The sequence below is a fragment of the Cyprinodon variegatus genome, unplaced genomic scaffold (assembly GCF_000732505.1).
Source record: "Cyprinodon variegatus isolate N-32 unplaced genomic scaffold, C_variegatus-1.0 Scaffold144, whole genome shotgun sequence".
Classification (NCBI taxonomy): Eukaryota; Metazoa; Chordata; class Actinopteri; order Cyprinodontiformes; family Cyprinodontidae; genus Cyprinodon; species Cyprinodon variegatus.
In genome coordinates, this window is record NW_015150597.1 from 856639 (window position 1) to 872496 (window position 15858).

General features: G+C 38.6%; 1 protein-coding gene across 1 annotated transcript in view; it reads left to right on the forward strand.

Moving 5' to 3' along the window:
- osbpl10 (oxysterol binding protein like 10) overlaps positions 1 to 15320 on the forward strand; it is a 111063-nt gene extending 95743 nt beyond the window's left edge. The window contains exons 8-13 of the mRNA XM_015376967.1: positions 2526 to 2675; positions 2749 to 3247; positions 9596 to 9782; positions 11431 to 11613; positions 12368 to 12521; positions 14184 to 15320. Coding sequence (XP_015232453.1) covers positions 2526 to 2675; positions 2749 to 3247; positions 9596 to 9782; positions 11431 to 11613; positions 12368 to 12521; positions 14184 to 14228 — 1218 coding nt within the window. The 3' untranslated portion in view covers positions 14229 to 15320. The remainder of the gene's footprint in view (positions 1 to 2525; positions 2676 to 2748; positions 3248 to 9595; positions 9783 to 11430; positions 11614 to 12367; positions 12522 to 14183) is intronic.
- The last annotated feature ends 538 nt before the right edge of the window (positions 15321 to 15858 follow it).

Here is a 15858-nt window from a genome sequence, read left to right on the forward strand (position 1 = left end):
GAAGACCACACCGGGTGCCACTCCTTTCAGCTAAGAACAGGAAACTGAGGCTACAATTTGCACAAGCTCATGGAAATTGGACAATAGAAGATTGGAAAAACGTTGCCTGGTCTGATGAGTCTCGATTTCTGCTGCGACATTCGGATGGTAGGGTCAGAGTTTGGCGTCTACAACATGAAAGCATGGATCCATCCTGCCTTGTATCAACGGTTCAGGCTGGTGGTGGTGGTGTCATGGTGTGGGGAATATTTTCTTGGCACTCTTTGGGCCCCTTGGTACCAATTGAGCATCGTTGCAACGCCACAGCCTACCTGAGTATTGTTGCTGACCATGTCCATCCCTTTATGACCACAATGTACCCAACTTCTGATGGCTACTTTCAGCAGGATAATGCGCCATGTCATAAAGCTGGAATCATCTCAGACGGGTTTCTTGAACATGACAATGAGTTCACTGTACTCAAATGGCCTCCACAGTCACCAGATCTCAATCCAATAGAGCATCTTTGGGATGTGGTGGAATGGGAGATTCGCATCATGGATGTGCAGCCGACAAATCTGCGGCAACTGTGTGATGCCATCATGTCAATATGGACCAAACTCCCTGAGGAATGCTTCCAGCACCTTGTTGAATCTATGCCACCAAGAATTGAGGCAGTTCTGAAGGCAAAAGGGGGTCCAACCCGTTACTAGCATGGGGTACCTAATAAAGTGGCCGGTGAGTGTATTTTTATAGTTCATTTATGTCTTGACCAAAATCTCTCTTAATTTGCACTCTGAAACTCTTTAACTCTGAAGAAGAATCTTTTGCAAACTATACATTTCTGGAATTGTATTCCTTCTCTAAACATTTAAGAACCGTTTTGATCGTCTATCTGCAAGGTTTAGACATGCAGAGCTTTGACAGCAGTACATTCCTGTAACATTTGCCATAAATAATGAAACCTATTTTTGAGTTAAAGCCAAAAACACGTTTGATGATGAACATCTGTGACAGATGTAACGATATTCCCTCATGACTTTCCCTCAACATGACGCCTCAGGCAGCAGCTGTCACAGATGTGGAAGAATTAAACAGCATTAATAATAATACATTTTTACTTTTTTAATAAAAGTTCATTTAAAGTCTTCTTACTAAATATTCATAAAATACCTCAATTTACAAAAAGTTTACTTTTTTAATTTTAATTAACTATTTAATTAAACCCCTTAAGTGTCTCAGTTTTATTATTTTAAACAGGGCAAAGCCGAATATTTAGATTTTCAGTCCTCATTGGTAGACGATGAACATTTTAAATGGGAAATAAAGAAATTTGTTTTCTAGATTAATTTTTCACAAACAACAGGAAGCTGTGGTGTATCCAATATATGAAATTCAAGCTTCTGATTCAGAATTCAGACATAATCCGTAACCCTAAATGCTATTGTTATACCGCTATTGTTATATTTTCCTAACAGTTACGGTAAAAACAGGCTGTGAGGAAGAATTAACAATAGTGGACTACCAGAAATCCCTTATTTCCTTTCCCAGTTTAATGGAAAATTGTTTCAGGCTTTGGAAATGGCTATTTTGAAGAGAAGAAATTAAAGAAAAGGAAAGTGAAAAAAGTATAAATGTACCGTATATTCCCAGTGGTCTAGGGTCACCAATGTAAACCACTGAACTGAGCTGTTCCTACGTATCACTTCTTTTACCATAGGTGTATAAATCCGTCATCAACCATACTGGCTGCTTCCACAAGCATCTGTTGGGCCTGTAGAAGCATTGGTGCTGCAGAGGTGGAAAACTTTCAGCAGTGTGAACAGCTAGAGGCTTGACATCACCAAGTGCAATACAGAGTTTTAGCTGAATTGTTCTAGGATCATGCCAGCTCTGGACTCTCACCCCTCTGCTCCACCTAGCTGCATATCACAGTTGATTCCAGCAACTCTATGCAGTTACAGGATCCACCTGGTTAACCACCATGCATCTCTGAAGCATCCCAGATGTACCAGCGCTAACTGCTTCTTTAAGTTAGACGACTGTTCTATCTTTGCCACTTACCAAAACAACTCAACGTCTGTCAGGAGTAGAGGTGATTGTTCTGGAAGTTGGTTAATGAGAAGGAAAGTGGATCAGGTTAAGTTTATAAATAAAAGCCTACATGTTGAAACTGTGGAATACTTTTTCTAGACTTCTATGTTAAAACTAATTCTGTTTATAGAGTTCATCAACAGCAATAATCAAGCACATATTATTTTTCATCTTTCTGTTAGCAGTGTTTAGGAGAACATTATGTGTCAGACTGGATCGTATAAAGCTTGGTGCAGATTATTAAGATTAGCAGCCCTGGAATTACAATGAAGGATAATCCTTAAAGTTTAGGCATTCCAAGTCATTTTGTGTAACTTCATGCTCCCACAGCTAAGGGAATAGTTTGGGGAAAAGCCTGAACTGTTTTCCTCCATGAATAAGGTTTCGTTCATCTTTGTCATCGTTAAATTTAAAAGTCAACCCTTTGTTTTCTTATCTGTTTGTGTGGGCAGCACCACCAAGGCCTGGAGGACATCAGTCCCAGTGAGGAGGTGACTGATACGGAGGACAATGAGGAAGAGGATCTGGGCGTTCTGGATGACCAGCGGAGCGTTATTCTTCACCTGCTCTCCCAACTCAAACTGGGGATGGACCTCACACGGGTGAGACCCCGCCCACCTTTTCACGTTTACAGCTGCAATACTGGAGGGTTTTTAACCTGTTTCTTGTCCATAGGTGGTGCTCCCTACTTTCATTTTAGAAAAGCGATCTCTGCTAGAGATGTACGCCAACTTCATGGCCCACCCCGACATGTTTCTATCGATCACAGCCGGGGCCACAGCCGAGGACCGAATCGTCCGCTTCGTGGAGTACTACCTGACTGCTTTTCATGAAGGACGGAAAGGCGCCGTAGCTAAGAAACCCTACAACCCAGTCCTGGGAGAGACCTTTCACTGTTCCTGGGAAGTACCTCGGGATAAAGTCAAACCTTTGGTCAGATCGAACCCAGGGCCGACCCGGGAACCAGGCAGAGGATCCAACAACTCGCAGCAAGGCAATGATTCACCCGAAGGATCCTACAGAGTCCGATTTGTGGCAGAGCAGGTGTCCCATCATCCACCGGTGTCTGGGTTTTACTGTGAGTGCCGGGAGCGACAGATGTGCGTCAACGCTCATGTGTGGACCAAGAGCAAGTTCATGGGCATGTCTGTTGGAGTGTCCATGGTGGGAGAAGGTAAGTCAGACCACCAGGACACATCTACTCTAACTGTTTACAGAAAACGCAGCTCTGTACTTTATGTAGTCTTGGTCGAATTTCTGAAATTTTAAACAAATAAATAGCTAAAAGAAAAGTAAATCACCTTGGTTTGCTTTGGGAACTCAATGTTTGACAGCCGATGAAAACACAGGGTGAACTCCCCCTTAAGATTCACTTTTGATATTTTGTTTGTATTTTAAAGTAAATGTTGGCTAAAAGAAAAAAAAACAACAAAAGTTTAAAAGTTGAACACTAAATGGTACAGCTTTGTTTCAAAGTATAAGTATTTAAATGTATAGAAAAAAACAGTTTCTGTTCATTCTTCCCAACTAAATGGAAATTAAAAATCAGTCATCTTTGTGTTCTACATTTTTCCAACGTCTGCGCTAAAGATTTCCTTTCACCAGACTGGTCTAGACTAAAGCTGTTTTCATTTTAATCAAGGTTGTAAAATTGTTTTAGAAACAAGTAGATACTGTGATTACAGCCATATAAAAAAAAGGAAAACAAAAACTTGTTGAACTCTCAAATGGAGTACCAACAAACATAAAACGGTGCCTAATAACTGCCTTCTGGTGTAATTGACCCATAAGAAACCAATGCATTAGAATTATGTCCCCCTTAGCTTTCCATAGATTTATTATTTGCTGTACTCTGAGAAAGGAAACTTAGTTTGAGGCTGATTAAATACAAATACTATGAGTTAACAGTGCCTCCCATTAATGCCAACCAATGTTGTATTGCATTGGTGTGGAGAGCTGCTGTGTTGTTCTTTCACACAAAGCAATAAAAAACTGATTTCTGCATGTGCCAGATTGCTTATTTCTTTAAAACACCATAGCAAATTGGAATTACTATTCTCATGCCAAATAGCCAGATTTTTCTTTCATCATATTTTCAATTTTCATTTAATTATAAATGCTAATGATTTAGTGCAAGAAAGACCCGATAGTTAGTGTAGTCATGCAGAGCTAATTTATTTCCTTTTCTCAACAGGAAATAAAAAATAACTTTCCACTCTTTTAGGCTTTTAAAACAGCCTGATGTCTTTATACTGTATGCTTTAAACTGGTGCTTTTGTTTTTTGCTTATGGAGAACTTTTCTTTAGTGTTATTCATCACAGCAAAGGCTTTTTAAGTTTGAAAGATAAAAAATTGCAGCGTTGCAAGAGAAGTCTCAGCAACCCACCTGATTCTAAAGGATAAACATCCTAACATAATAAAACCGCAGAAAAACGATGCCGCCGTGCTGTCTCCTGATTTCAGCTGCTTCTGGACAACAGAACCAGAATATAGCTGCAAAAATGGTATCCAGCTTTACAGAGAGGTAGCTTATTCATTATTCAATATGATGGAAACTAGAAGGGAGTTTGGCTTGGAATAATATTAAATAATTGTTGCATCAACACATCTGATAATTTTGAATCTGCTGGTAGTTTATAAAAGAGAAGTTACTCCATTACAGTACATTGTTATAGTACTTTTATTTTAATCTTTGAAGACAGAATATTGTAGCTAAAAATCTAGAAAAGTTACTGCATTGAGGTCAAATACTTGATGCACATCTAATAGAATGAAATGGTTGTTTGATTTGTCAGCGTTACACGACTTAGAGCTCTGTTTATATCATTTACTCGGAGTTATAGTCCTTGTGGTGAATAACAGGTTTGCACACATCTCAGGTGGGATTTTGATCCACTTTTCTTTTCAGAAACTCTACAATCCTCCAGATTATTTCTCAACTTATTGACAAATTTTAAGTTTCCTTCACAGATATCTGAAGTTCTTTGTTCTTGCGACTGGTCAAGACGACGCCATTGTTCATGACCAATCAGGTGTCATAACCGAAGAAAGATTTAATAGTGCGCTGGCCGATATAGGGCATTTTTTCAGGAGCTAAATAGAAAGAAAAACTGGAATTAATAGTTATAAACAGGTTTATTTACAGGTCTAAATCCTTAGCCTGCAAAAAAAAAAAAAAAAAAAAAACCCAATCCTGTCTGTTTGAGGTTTGTAGCAGAAACTTTAAAATCTGCACTTTATTCTAGTAGAAAACATCTCAGTTTGAAATGCTGACCCTGACCTTCCCGTCAGCACCTGAACAATCCCTACAGTCAGTGACGAATCACCTACAGCTGAAATACAGGAAGTCTGAGATTCAGACCTCAGATCGCCTGTCGACAGATAGTGAATCATCACTGTTCCAGCTGGAGAACATGGTGACCTTCACCTCAGGACATATTGATCACTGTTTGGAAAAAAAAAACTTCTGAGATTCCTTTCAGGCTCAGTCACTGATGGGCAGTGAGTCACGAGGAGGAGGAGGAAAGCTGCAGGTGATTTATTCTGAAATGAACCTGAGGGGTCAAACTGATCAATATTTAGGTGATATCTTTATGGACATAGAGCAACAATATCTAAACCAAAAAATGCACTGCAGAAGTATCCATAGCCTTTAACCTTTAATATTTGGTCAAGTCAAAGCTACAAACTTTAATGCTTTTCATTGGTATTTTATGTGATAAAGCAAAACAAAGTAATATATGATTAGTAAGTGGAACTTATTTTGATTTTTAAACTTTTACAAATTAGAATCAGAAAATTGTGACATACATTAGCATTTAGGCACCATTCTGACCCAACCAGATAGAGATGCACCCATCCGATACTAGGATTGGCTGATATTGGCTCCAATATCGACTGGATCAGATATCTAATCGTTACTGAACTGATTTTTCTTTCTGCTTATTTGTTAAATAAATAAAATAAAGTAACTTGTTATCTGTGTTAGATTTTCGTAAATTGCCATATGTGTGAAGCTTTTACACATATGGCAATGTTCATTCATTCAACAGATGAGTCAGTATTGGATGCCGGGCAATGTGCCTTAAATGTAGACATGGACAGAGCTAGATGGGGGCTCAGGGGTGGCCATGAACACCCTTAGCCAATCATTGAACATCATTCATAAGCAGTTCCCCTCTAAAACAGAGGGTGGCAGCAGTGATACTCTCAATGTTATAACTTATTTCAGATTGTTTGTACATTAAAAATAAACTGTAAATGAAAATACAGTAGTTAATAACTCTCATTATACTACATTAAAAATTATGAAGACGTAATTAATTTACTTTTTTGTACTCTATTTTATTTTTTGTGTTTTATTCAGTAAAGGTATAGTTTTGACTCTGCATGCCATCTAGGAATCTTCAATATAATAAGAGATAAATAACTAAATCCATTTAATGTAGTAGTAGTATATGTTTATACTGATATTATGCAATAACAATTATTATTGTTCCGCCAGACTTCAAAGATTGTCGACTAAAGCTTTAATTTCGGCTGCATTATGCATCTAATTATCAGCAATGGCTTCAGGAAAATCTAGTTTGTCTTATTAAAAAGTTATATATGTTGTGCTTGTTCATTTTCCTGTTGGTCCAGTGCAGATTGAGCCTGAGGTTCTGGCGTCTATCTGCTCTCAATCACCTCTAGCGGCACATTGGTCCCTGCCACGCCACACGGATAAAAATGTTCCAGCTACGCCTCTGAATCTAGAAAGTTGTGTAACTTATTTGTAGACCATGGTTTAATATATGAGGACTATTGCCTGATAGAAAAAAGGACTTGAGACTTTGCATTTTTTTTATATATTATGGTTGAATATTTATATCCAATTTATGATTGAATAAAAAACAAAAGGATTTTAAAAGATCTTTAAAAATGTAAATGACACAGATGCATGTTCTCTGCCTGATTTCAACAAAGAAACTTCTGGAAGACAAGATCCGAACCAAAATGTCCCAATTTTAGGGCCAGAATAAAACTACAAGAGTTGAACCTCCCCGGTAGGTTCAGAGGTAGAGCAGTGAAACTCAAAGAGCTCTTTTTTTTCCTTCTTTTCTGTCCACGTCCTTATACCCGACCATGGCTTATTTGGAAGATTAAGGAGATAAATAGAGGACTGAAATCCATCTGCAGCAGATGAAAAACATTCAAACATCACATCTTTAGGAGAGAGAAAGCACATTTCAGCTCGTCTAGGGCTCTTATTTTAAATCTGAATGCTTTATAAGTGGCTTAAACAAAACATTCAATTGAAACTGAACAGCTACAAACGTTGGCAATTAGTCTTAGTCATATTTTATCTACAGGCGCCTTCCTGGTGTATTTTAATCCTTGAGCTTTAGGCGGTTGTTAAGACTGAAAAATTTTATCTCTAACAAAACCCCTCTGTTTTTTCCTTCTCACATTAGCACCACATGCAGATCCCCAACCCCCCCGCAGCAAAATACAGCCCCACAAGTGGTCTGCTGTAAGCTCGCTAAAAAAGAAAAGTATTCAAGAAGAAATGTCACTTTGTTTATGGTAGAAGACCTTAATGATGTATGATGCACATGTATTCGGGTGTGATAAAGGATGGTTTGTGGCCTATTTGTCAAAAACCTGAAAGATAACACGATGTTGTGATTAATACAGAACTATGTTGTTTAATCCTACTGTCTGCAAGATTAAGAATTTTCCTCATTTGATTTAATTTGCCTCAGAATTTTCAATACATATATTTTTGGAAATATTTGCTACAGAAAAACATGGTACAACATTGTGAAGTGAGCTCTAGCTCAGTCAGAATGGGTTTAGAGGGTCTATGAAAATTGGCTTCCAAGCCTTCCTCCATTGCATTTAGCTCTGGACTTGGACTAGACCATTCTTTACCAAGCTCTGAAAGATTACATGGGCTGTTTTGAGCCGTTCCCTGGTGTTGGGGTTTTCCTCCAGCTCAATCTGAAGCCCTTTACCGACTACAAGTTTGCTTCCATGATTTCCTGTATTTTTCTCCATCTAGTCAAAAAAGATATTCCACAGCATCATGCAGTTCACAATTTGTTTTACAGTGAAGATTGTTTATTGATGATTTTTTTCCCCTTAGAATTACTTTTGTGCAGCTCTTACCAAAGCATATTTTGTTGTTTTTTGTTTGTTTTTTTTGCAATTCCCACATTTCAATGTTTTTTTTTTGTTTGTTTTTTTTGCTATTCAACCTACATTTATTCAGGTTGCCTCCAAAAGTTTGACAATAAAAGACCAAATTATCCAAATAAGAATTAGAACTTTTCTTAACTTTTTCTGGACTTTCTCCCTGCGCTGTCTGCTGTGTTCCTTGCTAATCATGAAGTTGCTGCTTCTCTATTGTTATATATATTGTTAGAAACATACTGATGGAGTGGATTTGCTGATTAGATCTTATTCAATCTGAAAGCAACTGGTTTACATGGATTATATTTTGGGGTGTTAGAGTCATGGGGGAAAATGCATGTGCAGACCAAATTTTTAAGATTTTTATATCCTAAAGTTTGTCAGAAAAACAAAACAAAAAAACAGCTGAAACCTCTATGGCGGAGGTCTTCAACAGGGGGGCCGCGACCCCTAGGGGGTCCACGGAGGTACTGCATTGGGGTCGCTTAAGTTCTGGTTGATTAGAACTTTTTTTTTATTCCCCCCTGCAATTTTTCCACTAATTGAAATGTCTTTAAATACACATTAACATGAATTCAACACACTGTAGTAAACAGATAAATGGAGGCAGAAGATGTCTTTCAGTCATCAATGCACACATTCTGAGATACACAGGAGCTCTTTCAAGCTGGGAACCGTTTAATTCACGGTCCCATTAATGAGGAATCAGAATCAGAAATACTTTATTAATCCCAAAAATTACTTTTATTACATTACTACATATGTAATAGAGTGACTATAGTTTGCTATAACACAATTTCATATAATTTATACATATATTTTGGGGGGTCCCCGCTCTATCTCGCCATCAGTTTGGGGGTTCTTGGCCTAGAACATGTTGAAGACCCCTGTTCTATGGAGTTTGTCTAGTTTTCTGGTGGAACAAATTGTGAATTTACCGGTAATGCTGGAAAAATGCAGACAAAATGCTAATTATAGATGTTATCATGATGAAACTGATCAACATGCATAATTTTCTGTATAGCCTGGCTTTTAAATTTTTTTTTCATTTACACTTGTGACATAATATATATATATATATATATATATATATATATATATATATATATATATATATATATATATATATATATATATATATATAAAAGCTGAGGCCCAAATTCTAAAAAAACATTTAACACTAGATGGTTAGAAATGTATTTAGTTATAGAGACACTTCAAGTGGTTTGAAGAAGTCCAAGTTATTCCTCTACGGCTTTGATTTTTATTGAATGATAAAAAGAAAAAGTTGCTGTTACTCTGATTTCTCTCAAACGTATCGCCTCCTCCTCCTCCTCCTCCTCCCAGGAGTCCTGTGTCTCCTGGAGCACGACGAGGAGTATATCTTCACTCTGCCCTGCGCCTACGCCCGCTCCATCCTCACCGTCCCCTGGGTGGAGCTGGGAGGCAAAGTCTCCATCAACTGCATCAAGAGCGGCTACTCAGCCACGGTGACCTTTCACACAAAGCCTTTTTATGGAGGGAAGGTGCACAGGTGAGCCTTTTTTTTTATCATCTCTGACAGCTTTTTTATGTACGTCTCACTGCAGGGCAGGACTACAGGCTGCTGCTTATCTCTGACACTTCATTCATAAAAGCTCCACACACTGAGGAAGATTATTCCTTTGTGAGGCTGTCTGACTTTTTAATTTATGCTCATCTATCTCTATTGTTATAGAGGTTGCAGACTGACGGCCGCAGAATGAAAAGACTATTTTCCTCTGCTGATTCTCTATTGTTTAGGTTTTACTTAAATTGTCTGCAATAATTTTTTTTGTGACAGAAAAGCATTTGTTCCCACAATTGAATGGGAATTCATTAGAAAACATCTGACATGTTTTTCTAATTTTTTTTTTTTTAGATTTCCATGCATTAAATTAAAACGACTGTTTAAACACACAAAGAAAACCAGAAATGAATAGAGAACACCACTGTGTGGAAATGAGCAAATTAATTTCTAATTGTGAAATGCTAGAATGCAGGCCAAGATTAAAATGCCTTCAAGTGAAAAGAGCAGGTGATGATGTCATAGATTAGCAGGTTTAGATAGGGCCATTATCATTCATTCTAGTTGAGAGAGTTTACTCAAGTGACATTATGGCATATTTGCTAAAATATTATACAGGTATATGCAGATTCCTGAAGGGTCTGTGTCTGATAGTTCAAACAGAATGATGCTTAAAAAAAAAAAAAAAAAAAAACTGGGTTCTGCATCAGAGGAAGATGTGCTTCAGTGTGAAATTTGTGACCTTTTACCAGAACAAAAACTAAGGACTATATAAAGATGCTGACTACAGAAAGAATGACAATCTTTATCCACGGGGAAACAACTCCTGTGCCAACATGGGCAGGAAAATATTGAAAACAAGATTATGTCTTAAAATTGACTCTTTTTCTCAGAAAGTACTTGCAGAAACGCCTCATGTTTCCTCCTGGAAATGGGATGTTTACAGCCCTAGAATAGCTACTATAGATGACCTGCCAAATCCCTTAAAATCAGAGACTGCAGTTGTTTTTTCTTATTTTAATTGTAAATTGGTAAAGCGTCTCACCTGCTCAATTCAAGAAAATAATGCACTTAATCTTAGAAAAAAACTTGCTTAGATTTAATATTTTTGCAGTTCATGTGACCTGCTCTATAACTGCAGATAAAAAGTATTATGTTGGCTAACTTTGGTGCATTTGCACCAATGCACAATGCCTCTGCAAAACCTACTATACCCCCAGATGGGGAAGGTTTAGACTGATTTAATGTGGAGAGAAACTTTTTTTTTGTTTGTAGGTTTCGACTGTGGGTAATTTAAATGTTGATTTAAGTGTCCTAAAGCAAATATCCGTTTCCATCTAGGATCAACAAGGAATTAACAGAAAAACTCTCTGAATCTAAGAGAGCTTAATGTCTAAATAAGTCAAAGTTAAGTAGCTTAAATGAACACCAGGTTTAAACTCAAAACAAAATTATCCAGAGGAAATCCTCAAACATCCATCTAAATTATGCAGTCCGGTCATTTTTGTACATCATGTCTGCTTCATGAATCTTAATGGTTCATTTAATAGAAAAAATCTAAAATCTAAAAATCTAAAAAGCTAAAAATCTCTATTTTCTGAAGTATATATATGTTTTTTTATTATTCAACCTACAGGGTGACAGCAGAGGTGAAACACAACCTGACAAACACCATCGTGTGCAAGGCCCAGGGCGAGTGGAACGGCACGCTGGAGTTCACCTACAGCAGCGGGGAAACCAAGGTCATCGACACGTCCAAACTCCCCGTCACCAGAAAGAAGCTGCGGCCCGTTGAGAGGCAGGGCAGGATGGAGTCCAGGTGAAAACAAACCGCCTTCCAGTCACTGAAACAATTCACATTTAGAACACTAGGATTATATAAACCTTAGGGAATTTCTTCCTTTTAGAATTTAAAACTACAACCTTTGGTTAAAGTTATAGGGATTGTGTGGGTACGCCAACTCCAAATTGTCCATAATTAATGATGCATGACGTTCGTTTGTACTCAGCCTCCCTGAGTCAGCACTCTGTAGAACCACCTGGGCTTATTTTGCCCTTTATAGGCTCAGTCAGATTTTCCGTCTTGCCTCAGATTCTCTATTGAACTCTGTGCAGAGACCAAAGATCAGACCTGATTATATTTCCGACAGGAGGATTATGTTAACTAGCAGGAAAGTCTTATAACTGCATCAATATGTGACACTGGATGAAGTGGGAGTGAAGGAAACCTTTTATTAGACTTGAGTTATTCTGTTACGATAAGATAGACTTGATTCTCACCGTGGAGAAATTCACTCAGCTCAATAGTCAAAAGAAGGCGCCAAAAAGAAGGAAAAGGTTCATATATACATATTTAACAGGAATATTGCACAGGATATTAAATAGTAATTGCAGTAGTATAGTAAAGTTTAAAAAAATGTCAATTTCAAAGGGAAACAGGACGTTTTCCTGTTGGCTCATAGTAACCAGAAAGTACAACCGAAAACTAAGGAACACGAGACGTGGCCTTCAGTTGTCCATTGAGAAGATTTACTCTGAAGTGCTGCTTTGTCCCGTTTCCTCTTGGTCTGCAGGCGGTTATGGCAGCATGTCACCAAGTCTCTGAAGGAGGGGAACATGGACCTGGCCACGGAGCACAAACATCGGCTGGAGGAGAGTCAGAGGGTGGAGGAGAGGAAGAGAATAGCCGATAACAAACCCTGGAAACCAAAATACTTCACTAAAGAGGTACAGAATCTAACTGAACTGTAGAGTTTGGGTGTTTGCTTAAAAGGGACAGTTTGGATATTTTAGTTTCTAGTTGTTTTCAGCGGTTTGTTCCCTGCATCAGCCAGCATGTTAAATATTTTCAGTTTGGAGAAGTTCTCAGGGGGAAAATAAAGCTAATATTTTTTATTGCTCTAGTCAGCCAAAATCATCTTAGAAACAAAACAAAGAACTTGCCTAAATAGTATGCAGGGCAACGATGGAGGGAGATGATGGCCTTCCGCAGGCAGAACTTTTAAGAAAACTGGAGCAATCCGAAACAAAAAAACAGCGAATGGCAGCAGTAGGTCAGTCAAGGAAAAATAATAAAGGGTAAACTGTTTACAACAAGAAACAGGAGCAGCTTAGAATCCATCCATTAATCAGAATGGCTAGAAGTATTTTTTTCAGGAAAATAAACTTTCTGATTAGCCTTTTGCTTCACTGCAGATGTGTTGCTGTGTATTAAGGTTAAACTGCTCTATAAAGCTGAAATTAATTTAGGTGGTATAGCTGAGCTAGCTGCTCCTTTCCTCCCTGTAGTCCAAGCAAGCCTTAACTGCATCGTAGTGAATTTTACCACCCTGAGGCCTGGTCTCACTGATGGATTCCCTCCTTAGCATCATGTGTTGAACACTGAAACAGGAAGAAACTCCATTCCTCATATCCTTTAGCTTTTACACATCTCCCTGGTTAAACACCTGAATAAAAATGGTTTAATTACCTCCTCACTGGAAGTCAAGATCTCCAGAGTCCTTCAGAGGACCTGAATCTTTCAGCGTTAAAGCAGAGGAGCATCTATAAGGTGCAGGACAGGGACTCTCCATGGCTTCTGACATCCCTGCTCTGAAATATTGAAATATTTATTGTCCTAAAGCCACAAATTCAAAAGTAAAATCAGGGTCTTTACTCCTCAGAAAGATCCATTTGTCCCCAACATATGGTTGAAAGAACCCTTTTAAGAACCAGTTCCTCCAACACCCATATATGATGCTACCACCTCTCTACCCTACAGCTAGGAAGGTGTTCTTAAGTTAGCAAACTTCAATTTTTCTTCCAGATGTAACAGACGGTGTTTCTGACTGAGGGTATTAGTAGTTTACCTTCTTGCTTCCCAATTCAGTCACCCACGGAGGAAAATTTTCATATTTTTATTTCAGTAAAACAAAAATAGAAAATAAATGGAGGAAGCTGGCAAGCATGATTGTAAAATATGGTGGTGGCAGTATCATGTTATGGGGCAGGTTTGCTGCAGTAGGACTTCTGGACTTTATACATGGAGACAAATGGGTCTTTAAAGTGGCCAATGACCCTCAGCATACATCAGTGTTTCTTACAATGTGGCCTCAGAGAAGTTGCCATCATACAGTTCTGACCTCAGTTCCATAGAAAACCCGACAGCGGAACTGAAAAAGCAGTTCAGTAAGAAGGAAAGGAACTATAATAACAGCAAACCGCGCCCAAAAAAATTAACATATACTCTGAGTAACTGTTCTAACAAATATTTAAGTCTGTCTGGAGTTGATGAAATTCAAACTAATTCTAACATCCTAACTAACCTAAACCCAAAAATGAAAGCTGGTTTTAATGTCAGACGATCGTCTAATAGGGTGGACATCAATATGATGTTTGTGTTGTGTGCAGGGTGAGGGTTGGATCTACAACAGCCCGCTGTGGAAGTCCACCTGACATCGGAACAACGCGCCTCACGAGGATAAAAACTCCAGACTCCAAACTGAGGCCGGGGATCAAAGCGTTTTCCTCCACAGACCTTCAGATTCAAAGGCTGTGGAAACAAACAAAGCAAGCGAGGTGCCAAAGGGATTTCCTCAGTTCCAACCAACGGAGCGAGCTTAGGGAACCCTCGGGACAGAGGAACACTTTTATAGTCCTGCTAGTCAAAGTAGAATATTTCTATTTTTCACTTTACTAAGGCCTTCGATGTCCCTCCTTCCCACAGTGACGACAATTAGCACTTGTATTAGTCTGACTGATCATCAGTGTTGAAGCTTTAAAGCAGATCAAGTCTTCTGTAACACACCATACTGTAGCTGGAAATGACTGTCAATGAAGCACTTTTATCAGAGAAAAATCTACTATTTTATACGTCACAGTGGCTTTGAACTCCCAGAGCTTTACAGGAGAAAATGTCTAAGTGACTTCAATTAGTATATATTATTACACAGTATTTTACAGCAAACGGTCCAGTTTGTTCTTGTCTGCACTCTGAATGTCTCTGGGCACATTTAAATACTAATCACTGTAATCGTATTGATTGATTCTACATGTTTCCTTTTTTTTTTTTCTTCCTCTTTTTGGACAACTTCATTTATCTCACTCAGTGGAAAAAAAAATAACAGCTGCCAAACTGAATATTTTCCATTACTACCTCTCATATTGCTACAACACATGTTTTCTGGTGGGATTTGTGGCTCAAAGCTCCTGGGTCCACTTGGTGTGTTTTGTATCTGTAACCCCAAGATGACACTGGTGTAATTAGGCAGCAGCAGCCTCACATACACACAGCCTTGGCCTGCTCCACTTCATGCTTCTCTTTAGGTTGCCCATGTCTATTAATATGGATGAGGCGGGTTGCAGCAACTCTGTTGTTCCTTACATGCGGGGGTTTGCTGGAAGGCTGCCTGTGAAGATGAGAGGAGCGTCTACTGGAACAACCACCACAGGGGACCGGTGAAGCCGACTGGACGGGGAGAGGATGATATGTACCAGTTAATAGCAGCAGACAAACTATGTGGCCAACTTCCAGATTTTATAAAATAAAAAGAGATTAAAACATTGCAACAGCTTTTTTTTTTTTTTTTTTGCAGTTTATGAGCAAATTAACTCAAAAAGCATAGAGATATAATTGTATTTCCTACAAATTGTCTGTAAGCTCCTTCCTTCTTGTATTTCTGCTCCTTTTACAAATATACTTTTAAGTCAACCAGTGGCAGTAATTACCATCAGATGTCACTAATTAGAGTCCGTCTGGTTGTGATTTATTCTAATCTTTAATGGCCATTGATGAACTGCTTCATTAAGACACAGAGGTTAATGCTAAATGTGAAGCTGCAGAGATCCTCTGCTCTTTAGAAGAGGTCCTGTCAGTGGAAAACAGCGTCTCCATGGGGATATTGCGTTAGCAGCTGGGCGGGGCGGTTCCTCAGCATAGTGAGAGGAGCTGGTCAGAAGCGATGAAGTGACAGAAGGAAGGAAAATCAGGGTGATCCTCAAAGAAAACCTGTCTGCAGTAGACTGGGCCTGCAGTCTTCTTCACACCACAGATCTGGTTCAGTCAAAAATGATCTGTTTATTGTAG